The sequence below is a fragment of the Anas platyrhynchos genome, chromosome 19 (genome assembly GCF_047663525.1).
Source record: "Anas platyrhynchos isolate ZD024472 breed Pekin duck chromosome 19, IASCAAS_PekinDuck_T2T, whole genome shotgun sequence".
Classification (NCBI taxonomy): Eukaryota; Metazoa; Chordata; class Aves; order Anseriformes; family Anatidae; genus Anas; species Anas platyrhynchos.
The window spans coordinates 15357552-15367500 of record NC_092605.1 but is presented as its reverse complement, the minus strand read 5'-3'; the positions used below and the strand labels follow the sequence as shown (position 1 = coordinate 15367500).

The window sequence follows — 9949 nt, the reverse complement described above, 5'->3', positions numbered from 1 at the left end:
CTCCTCTCTCCCCTGTCCAACACTCTGGCTCCCACTGCCCCCCTTTGGCCCATTTATAGGGAGGAGCAGCCACATCCCCCATTGATGACAAGCCTTTTGCATAATAGCTAACAATCGCTACCCAGGCAACCAGGCCACAAGCAACGCATCACAGAGCATCATCAAGTTGCTAGGAGCAGCCAGCTGCTACCTTACAGGGCTACTGTGCCATGGTCCTGTGGGATGACAAATGGAACTAGAATTAGGAGCAGCGGTCAACGCTCACCACCAGAGAGGGTCTTTTGTTTTGGAGTCCTCCGCCTCCTCCTCCTCCACCTCCTTCTCCTCCTCCACCTTCTACTCCTTCTCTTTTGTTTTTTTGTTTTTTTTTTGGCGGCTTCCTCCTCCACCACCTTCTTCTCCTCCTCCACTTTTTTTTTTTTTTCTTTTTTGCCACCACCTCCTCCTCTAGTATTCTACTATTTCTCCACCACCTTCTTCTCCTCTTCCACCTCCATCGTGTCCCTCTGCCTATCCCTTGCTCACCTCCTCTTTTGTCACCACTCCTACTCATGCCGCCACCTCCTCAATCTTCTCCGCCACCTCCTCAATCTTCTCCGCCACCTCCTCCTCCGCCACCTCCTCCTCCGCCACCTCCTCCACTGCCCCCTTCCTCTCTTACTCCCCCTTTTCCACCTATGCCTCTTCCTCATCCTCCTCCTTTTCTGTTTCCACCTTCTCCCATCTCCCCTCTCCAACACTCTGGCTCCCACTGCCCCCCTTGGCCCATTTATAGGGAGGAGCAGCCACATCCCCGATTGATGACAAGCCATTTGCATAATAGCTAACAATCGCTACCCAGGCAACAAGCAACGCATCACAGAGCGTCATCAAGATGATAGGAGCCGCCAGCTGCTACCTTACAGGGTCACAGTGCCATGGTCCTGTGGGGTGACAAATGGAACTAGAATTAGGAGCGGTGGGCAGCGCTCACAGCCATAGCCTCCCAGAGAAGCCGCCTTGGCACACCTGGTTCCTGGCAACTCCTCCTGCCATTTCTGGGCTCACGATCATTGCTACCAGCATGCCTTAGCAAGGAGCATGCAGAGGAAGTTGGCCAGGAAGCTTCTGCCGAGGTGGAGGAGGCTGTGGAGGAGGAATAGTCAGTGGGGCTGGAGAAGGAGAAGGAGGAAGAGGCAGTGGAGGTGGAGGAGGTGTTGGAGGTGCAAGAGGCAGGGAAGGAGGAGAAGGAGGAGGAAAATGAGAAATAGGTTTAGCAGGCGGGGGGCGAGGAGGACGCGGTAGACAAGGAGGAGGCAGTGGACAAGAAAAAGGCCGTGGACGATGAGGAGGAAGTGGAGGAGGAGGACGTGGTGGAGGTATCATAGAATCATTATTGTTGGAGGAGACCTTCACATTTTTCCGGTCTAGTCATCACTGTACTACCAATGTCACCCAATAAACCATGTTCCTAAGCACCAGCTCCAACCTTTCCTTGAACACCCTGCTCCTCTGGGGCCTCCTCCACAGGTCGCAGCCTCCTCTAGGGCAGATCCACCTGTTCCAACGTGGGCTCCTCCACGGGGGGGCTGCAGCGTGGGGATCTGCTCCACGGGGGACCCATGGGCTGCAGGGGGACAGCCTGCTCCACCAGGGGCCTCTCCCTGCACAGCCCGCAGGGGAACTGCTGCTGTGAGCCTGGAGCACCTCCTGCTTCCTGCTGCATGGCCCTTGGGGGCTGCACAGAGCTTTCCCACTCCTCCCTGAGCCAGACACTGCTGGGCAGCAGCTTTTGTTCCCTTTCTTAGATGGGCTCTCCCCCAGGCGCAAACATCATCCTTTTGCTCTGCGTTCTGGGCAGCAGCGGGTGGGTCCCTCCTGGAAGGAGCCTCCTGGAAGCGGCCCTGAGCTCCCATGGGGCAGCTGCTGCATTCTTCTCACAGAGGACACCCCTGCAGCCCCCCGCTCCCACAGCCTGGCCACACAAACCCAAGCCAAGACACTGAGCGAGCCTCCCTGATTGCCAGGCAGCAGCTGGCTCAGCCTGGGACCCCAGGCCAGTGCCCACAAGACTCTCCTGGGCCTTCCAAAGCAAGCCTTGTGGGGACGGAGCACCCACAAAGAACGGACTCACACAACAGGACTCCTTGCCAACACCGCCTCACAGACACCTGGGCCTTGAGCAGGTAGCTCCCCTTGAGCGAGCTCATTTCCTTCCCAGGAGCTGAAATGTGCCGTTTCGGGGGCATTTGGGGGCTACAGCGTGCTGCTAAGAGGGATGTTGGAGCTCCTGCAGGGCAGTGCTTCCACTAAGGCAAGGCCTTTTCTGCATCTTCTACTGCCCTGCAAGCGAGGATGCTTGGGGCACACAAGAAGCTGGCAGGGGACACAGCTGCAGGGATTGCAGGGATTCCTAAAGTCATAGCCAAATCCAAGAAAGAGAGGAGGACGTGATGCTTTTGATAGAAAGGAGCTGGGTTTTGGGGCAAAATCCGTCCCTTTTTCTATCCCGGAGACACCCAAGGGCGTAGGACAGCAGCACTGCAGGGCAGCAAGAGATGCTGTGCATTTCTCTCGTCGCCCTGAGACAGCCACTGGGTGACGATGGTGCCAAGCGTCTTGAAAGAGACCTTGCTTTCTCAGGCCCAGGTGTCCAGCTGCACACCAAGGCCGTCCCTGGCTTCCAGGCGCAGTTGCCAGGCCCAAGGCCGAGCTCCTCTGCGAACCCCCAGCCCAGCAGACCTTGCTCCTGGCGTTGTGGAGCAGCCATTTCACGGGAGCCTTTTCTCCTGGCAGTCAGCTTAGCGCCATAAGCTCTGCCAGCGGGACGCCTGAGAGCCGTGGGAGCTCAGCAGAGAGTCACTGTCAGCCTTGGAGCTCACAAAGGTGGGTGGCCACAAGTGCCCTGAGCGTCCAGCTCGCATTGAGGACTGCTGCTGGCACTCGAGGCGTGGAGGTCGGCATGGTGCAATGGGAGACGCCACTGTCCTGCTGGTGGGACAAGAGACACTGATGTGCTGCTGCTGCAGGAGGAGACTTGAAGGTGCTGCTGCTTCGAGGTGCTGAGGAGCGGGCAGCCTCCATGCCGGTGGCTGAGCTGAGCATGCTCCTGTTCATTAGCGCTCTCCCCTTCCTCTCTTTTTCCGGAGGTGGAGAGAGAGAAACGCACAGATCTCTTTCTTTCCTGGTAGGAAATGGAAGAGCCTCGTATCTACATATTGGCCAGATTCTGCCTGGCGCCCTTGGGACTGGGGATCTGTGTTGATCTGTAAGAAAGAGCAATCGTCAGCACAGCAAATCCCCGTGACCTTGTGTCTATCAGCATCGTCCAAATCCCTCTCTAGAGCTGTGGGCTGGCTAAGCTGTGTGTTGGATGGTGAAAGTGGGAAATGGGAATGGGTTGGGAAAGGATGTGTGCGCCGAGAAATCCTTGCTGGGATGGGAAGACTTCCTTGGGGTGGAAAGGCATTGGGCTCGGAAATGAAAGAGATGGGAAATGTTCTCTGGGTTTGAAAGCATTGGGAAGCAAAAGCATTGGGATGGGCAGTCACGCCTGGGATGGGAAAGTACTGGGATGGGAAATCTTTAATGGGGTGGGTAACATTTATTGAAGTAGGAAAACCATGGGGAAGTCCTCCAAGAGAGGGGAATTCTTTGGGACGAGATCTCTTTGGATGAAGGGAAAAATCTGTTTTTGTTGATGGGAAATCTTTTGTATGGGAATCTGTTCTCATGTGAACTTGTCAGGATGGGAAATGACCATGAGGATGAAAGCTGGTCCTGGGCTGGGAAATGCTCAGGACGGGCAAGAGGCGGTGTGGAAGCGTCGTGGGCATGGCAAGTACTGCGTGGGAGGGAAAGCCTGCTGGGGATGGCCAAGTCTTGCGCTGGGCAGCCTGCTTGGCTCCAAAGCCTGCAGTCCTCCCCAAGATGTCGGCGAGGGGCTGGTCAGCCGTTGGGACGGAACCGCCGTTGCGCGGGTTCCCCAAGCAACCGCCCCACTCTCCAGCCACCATGGCAGGTCCAGCAGCCGGCTCCCGCTCCTCCCGGGGCTGCGGCCCTGCTGGCGAGCCCAGCGCCCCAGAGCTCAGCCCAGCGCCCTTTTTCCCACAGAGGGTTTCCCCAGATGGCTTCCGCGGCTTCCGCAGACGCAAAACTCCCCCTTCGTCGTCCCAGCCGTGCCGCCAACGGTGGCTGCCTGGCTGCTTCCCTCCCTCCCCGGAGCGACGGCGCTGCCCTTGCAGCCCCTGCAGGTACCCACCCTCCCCTCCGCGCTGCCCCAGGCCACCGTCTGGCACGTGGTGCCGGGGGTCCAGGGGCAGGTGCTGCAGCTCCCCGCCAGGGTGCAGCTGCCACCTGGGGGGCACCTCCCAGCCCAGGGGCACCACCTGCAGCTTGGGCAGCTCCTCGCCGCCGCCATGGGGCAGCTCCTTGCTGGGGGGCAGCTCCCCGCCGTGGGGCATAACCTGCAGCTGGTGCAGCTCCCCGCTGTGGGGCAAAACCTGCCACTGGTGCAGCTCCCAACCATGGGGCACCAGCTGCAGCTGGTGCAGCTCCCCGCCGTGGGGCAGCTCCCCCACACCGCTCCTCCCTGTGCCCCCGTCCATCAGTGGGGACAGCCCATGGTGACGGGGACACTGGTGCCCCACCATGCGCTGGGGCTGGGGCCGGGGCCCAGGGCCGTGCTCCATGGGGAGCTCCTGCACCCCGCAGGCACCTGCCTGTTGCAGGCCCCCGCCCAGCGCAACCCCCCGCCACCCCTCGTCCCAGGGCCTCCGCTGCGGGAGCAGGCGCTCCCCGCACCCCGCACCCTCAGCAGCAGCCGGGGGCAGCTGCCGGAGCCCTGCTTGCATGCCGTGGGGCTCAGCGAGGACCAGGGGCCCCCGCTGCCCGGCCCCACTCCCCCCGAGCCTGCCCAGGCTCCAGCGACCGCCAGCACCCAGACGGCGACGCCCGACGGTGAGTTTGGGGCTGGCACAGCCGGCCGCTGGGCGCCCCACACCCAGGGGCCATGGCAAAGCTGGCAGCGGGGGATGCTTGGGGGATTGCATTGGCTTGCTTTTTCCTCAGCGGCAACACTTGCAGAGGTGCCTGAGGAGCCCCTGGAGCTGCTGGAGCTGGGCCCCGATGCCTTCGCCGAGGCCTTTCCCCAGCTGGCAGGGGACAGCCAGCAGCTGCAGCATCTGCAGGACCAGCTCCCGGCTGACCTGGACAGCTCCGGCTTGGAGGAGCTGCTCAGCTGCCTGGATGCCGTGGAGCCCCAGGACGCCTTCGCCGCTGTCCCCAGCAGTCCTGTCCTCAAGCGCTTCCTCTCGCAGCTGCCCGACCTCTGCGAGGACATCGAGGAGCCCAGCACACAGGGACTGGCAGCCACCAGAGCGCTGGGTGAGGTCCCCTCAAGCCCTGGGCTGCACCCCGACAAGGTGCAGGCTGGGCGGGCGCTGCAGCCCCCTGCAGCTGCTGTGCCGCCACTCAGCTCCCCCCTCAAGCCTGCAGCCCGGCCCCAGCTCAGGAGAGCCCTGCCCAAAAGGCCCCCCCTGCAGGAATTCATCCCTGCCCGCAGGAGAACCCTGCCCCAGCCTCCCTTGGCTCCCCTCAAGAGGCGCCCCAACCCTGACTGCCTCCCTGCCCGCAAGAGACCCCTGCCCCAGCCTCCCCAGGCTCCCGTCCAGAGCCCCCCCGACCCTGACTTCCTCACTGCCCTCAGGAGAGCCCTGCCCAAACCTCGCCTGAGTCCCCTCCAGAGCCCCCCCGACCCTGCCCGCAGGAGACCCATGCCCAAGCCTCTCCCCAAAAGGCCCCCCCAGCAGGAATTCATCCCTGCCCGCAAGAGAACCCTGCCCCAGCCTCCCTTGGCTCCCCTCAAGAGGCCTCAACTTCTCCCAGCCCTCAGGAGAGCCCTGCCCAGTCCCCCTCGCAGTCCCCTCCAGAGCCCCCCGCCTGCCCCTGCGCCCACCGGCACCAAGTGGGGGGCCAAGCGCCCCGCGCCCACCAGCACCCCCAGCACAGCGCAGAGCTCCCAGCACAGGCAGCTGAGGCTGCCAGGCTCCAGCGCTGTGCCTGCTGCCCCCCGGCTCTTAGCTAGCCGCAAGGCCCAGGCGTTACCGGCACCACCAGGCAGCACGGCGGCAGCACGCAAAGCTCCCCTCAAGCAGGCGCCCAGAGCGCTGGGCCTGCCAGCCGCGGGGGGCCAAGCGCAGCGTCTGGCTCTGCCCACGCAGCCGCGCACGCTGCAGCGTCCGGCGCAGCCCCGCGGGGACTACGTGCCCTGCGTGGGGCCCTGGGCGGGCGGCGACGCAGCGCCCACACCGCTGGAGGAGCAGGAGTCGTCGGTGCCCATCACGCCGCAGCAGCGTCCCGAGCGGGAGCGCCTCAAGAAGCTGGCCCAGGAGGAGCGGCAGCGGGCGGCCCACCACATGAGGATCGGCCCCGGGCAATTCTTCGAGCAGCGGCAGAAGGACCACGCCAGAGCCTACTCTTACGGCTACCCGTGACCGACCTCGGGCTTCTCCTCGACGGCCCCCGCAGCACCCAGGCCCGCTCAGCACGCAGGCAGGCACAGAGACCTCTGCAGGCACCTGCTCCAGCTTCAGCCACGCTCCTCAGCCCTTGCCCCTCTCGCTTGCCCTCTCCCCTTTCTCGTGCTGGACCTACGCACTGCTTGCCACTCTCAGGGATGGGCAACGGCAAATGCCAATGGCAAATGCGCGCGCGCCTCACCCAGGAAGGTGGCAATGGCAAGCTGGGGGGATGCTGGCAGCAGCTGGGCTGGGAAAGCTTGCCCATGGCAACTGCTGCTTGGGACACCAAAGGGCTGAGAGACAAGACTTAGCTCTTCTTTCGGGGCATTGCTCTTCTTTGCTGCCTTCTGGATTACATTCCTCTCCTTAGGTGCTCACTCAGCAAGGCCTCTGCCTGCAGAAAATTTTCTGCAGAAAATGCAGAAAATGGGTGCATGGCTGGATGGATGGGTGGGTGGGAGTTGGGAATTCAGCCTTGGGATCAGAACTGGGACGTTGTTGGGATAGGAAATGATCAGTGGGATGGGAAGTGATGATGGGGATAGGAACTCATTGGCACGGGAAAAATGGGTTTTATTTGTATTAAATTTACATTTTTAAATTTTATTTAAATTTCTGAGTTTTATTTTTATTAAATTTAAATTTTCAAATTTTATTTAATTTACTGAGTTTTATTTTTATTAAATTTAAATTTTTAAATTTTATTTAATGTACTGGTTGTATTATTTATTTCATTAAATCCACTTTATTGACTGTGTTGTACAGTATGGCATTGTTTCATTATTAGAAAATGATAAGTATTTACTATTATTAATTAAACAATATTTACATATTTTATACATTATAAATTATCAATATTCTCATTTCTAATTTTGTTTGTTTTTATTCCTTTTCTACCCTATTAAACTCTCTTTATCCCAGTGCACTGCTTTGGACTTTAGTTTTCCTTCCGAGTCGTTGTGGATTCACTCCGGATGGGGGGACATTAGCGAACGCCTGTGTGCTTCAGATCCAAGGTCACCTTTGCCCTCAACTCAAGATCCATGTTTGCATCTGTTGTCATGAAGCAATGTTAACAACAGCAACAATTAAGTTACCTTATTTATTATTTCATGTTATTTCGTGATTTCATGTTCAGTTATTTCATGCAGCCCGCTCCCGCTGCCCATGCCCAGACCGGGCATGGATGTGGGCATGGCCAGCACGGACGGCAGAAAATGGGTGCATGGCTGGATGGGTGGGTGGGAGTTGGGAATTCAGCCTTGGGATCAGAACTGGGAGGTTATTGGGATAGGAAATGATCAGTGGGATGGGAAGTGATGATGGGGATAGGAACTCATTGGGATGGGAAAAATGGGTTTTATTTTTATTAAATTTACATTTTAAAATTTTATTTAATTTCCTGGGTTTATTATTTATTTAATTAAATCCACTTTATTGACTGTGTTGTACAGTATGGCATTGTTTCATTATTATAAAATGATAAGTATTTAATATTATTAATTAAACAATATTTATATATTTTATACTCGTAAGGGGGTGTCGAGAGGCAGGAGACCTTTTCTCCATTAACACCAGCGACAGGACCCATGGGAACGGGGTTAAGCTGAGGCAGGGGAAATTTAGGCTTGACATAAGGAGGGGGTTCTTCACAGAGAGGGTGGTTGCACACTGGAATGGGCTCCCCAGGGAAGTGGTCACTGCACCGAGCCTGTCTGAATTTAAGAAGAGATTGGACTGTGCACTTAGTCACATGGTCTGAACTTTTGGGTAGACCTGTGCGGTGTCAAGAGTTGGACTTGATGATCCTTAAGGGTCCCTTCCAACTCAGGATATTCTATGCTTCTATGATTCTATGATTCTATAATACATTATAAATTATCAATATTCTCATTTCTTATTTTGTTTGTTTTTATTCCTTTTGTACCCTATTAAAGTCTCTTTATCACAGTGCACTGGTTTGTTCTTTTACTTTTTCTTACATTGTGGAGCCCAAAACTGCACTCAGTACTCAGTACATGGAATACCAAGAGACACTGCCTGTCATTTTCTCTTCTCTGCAAAAGCTCTGTTGCTAACACTGTCCAGAAATCACCACTGTCACAGACAGTAGTAGCATTCCCTCCTCCCACAGTTGGTTCTTCCCCCCCAACACTTAGACACCATCCAGAAAAATAAGAAGAATAATACTAATAAAATAAAATAAAATAAAATAAAATAAAATAAAATAAAATAAAATAAAATAAAATAAAATAAAATAAAATAAAATAAAATAAAATAATAAAATTAATTAAAATAGTCAAAAGCCGTCAGGAAGGCAGTGGTGCAGACTGTGGAGAGCCTGGGTTCAAATCCTTCTTCTGTGAGGCTCTGAACCTATATCCCACCACAATCTCTCTGCTAATGTATGGCAGGGAAAGGAGGAAGAAAGAACATATCTCCTGCACTTTCCATTTATTGTTGAATGACAATTCTGTAGAGTTATAAAGCCTCAATCAGTGAGATACAGGGTTCTTCTCACACTGTCTCACTGTGCCCTAAGCGGAACAGCTCTAATCTAATAGATGCTTCACCACAAAATCATGAGTCATCTGCAGTTTTGAACTTTTCTGGGATCAAGTCCCTTCAGATGGTTGAGGAATCTGCTCCAGCACCTATGTAAACTGGTGCTCTACTAAGCTAGTGAGTGAACAAGAGAGAAATCCTCTGCTAGATGACTTGACAAATTGGGTCTGAAAATAGTGTTGAGGCAGAATAGTCCACGATTTTTGCCTTGGGTGCACAGAGGGATTGGGTGTTGTAGACTTCTTTTATTCTTCATTAAGATAAACATTTTCAAAAATGTGCTTGTTCAACCTTGCTCCCACTGTGTGCATGGGAGGGAGATAACTGAAAGTGGGGAGCGTTGCTTGGATCCTGCAAGTGGCTGAGGTCCAGTGGGGTTGGAGGCTTTCTTCCTCCTTTTGGAAATGCAAAGCAACCCTGCACCTCCCCTGCACTTGCAGAAGGATCGTGACAGCCCAAAGCACAGCGGCTTTGTAATTGCTGCATACACTTCGATCGGATTTACGTGGCAAGGGTTTGGTAGCAGGGGCCTGCAGGGATGGCGTCTGTGAGAACAGTCCAGACAACAGCCAGCTCCAGATAGCTCCAAAAGGGCCCCGGCGCTTGCCAGAGCTGAGCCAATAAGCGATGTTGTTTGCACCTCTGGGAGAGCAGATGTAAGCAGGGGGAAATACTGCTGCACAACAGAAGCTGGAAGAGCAAGGAGTGAGAAGCAGCCCTGCAGCCCCCAAGGTGAGTGCAGCAGGAGGCAGGAGGTGCTCCAGGCTCACAGCAGCAGTTCCCCTGCGGGCTGTGCAGGGAGAGGCCCCTGGTGGAGCAGGCTGTCCCCCTGCACCCATGGGTCCCACATGGAGCAGATCTCCACGCTGCTGCCCCCCTGTGGG

At 56.0% G+C, this 9949-nt stretch overlaps 1 protein-coding gene and 1 long non-coding RNA gene across 3 annotated transcripts in view; one reads left to right on the top strand and one right to left on the bottom strand.

The window, feature by feature from the left end:
• The window catches only part of LOC139999100 (uncharacterized), a 1390-nt gene extending 276 nt beyond the window's left edge, over nucleotides 1-1114 (bottom strand). Inside the window, exons 1-2 of the long non-coding RNA XR_011804175.1 lie at nucleotides 619-1114; nucleotides 1-582 (exon numbers count right to left, since the gene is read on the bottom strand). The exon at nucleotides 1-582 is cut by the window's left edge and continues 276 nt beyond it. This is a non-coding gene — a long non-coding RNA (uncharacterized lncRNA). The remainder of the gene's footprint in view (nucleotides 583-618) is intronic.
• An 874-nt stretch (nucleotides 1115-1988) lies between these two features.
• LOC139999073 (uncharacterized) lies at nucleotides 1989-6924 on the top strand. 2 transcript variants are annotated; one of them, XM_072025694.1, is made up of 3 exons: nucleotides 1989-4232; nucleotides 4750-4938; nucleotides 5050-6924. In XM_072025694.1, exons 1-3 carry the CDS (start codon nucleotides 3680-3682, stop codon nucleotides 6471-6473), a joined length of 2166 nt encoding a protein of 721 aa, XP_071881795.1. In that variant the 5' UTR covers nucleotides 1989-3679; the 3' UTR covers nucleotides 6474-6924. The 2 variants fall into 2 exon arrangements, with proteins under 2 accessions (XP_071881795.1, XP_071881794.1); XM_072025693.1 differs by having other exon boundaries at nucleotides 1989-4938.
• The last annotated feature ends 3025 nt before the right edge of the window (nucleotides 6925-9949 follow it).

Excerpts from the sequence above, each read along its gene's own strand:
- LOC139999073 (XM_072025693.1), top strand. The coding sequence starts at position 3,696 with ATGGGAATCTGTTCTCATGTGAACTTGTCAGGATGGGAAATGACCATG. Across the intron at positions 4,939-5,049 it reads CCAGACGGCGACGCCCGACG|CGGCAACACTTGCAGAGGTG; the intron begins GTGAGTTTGGGG and ends CTTTTTCCTCAG.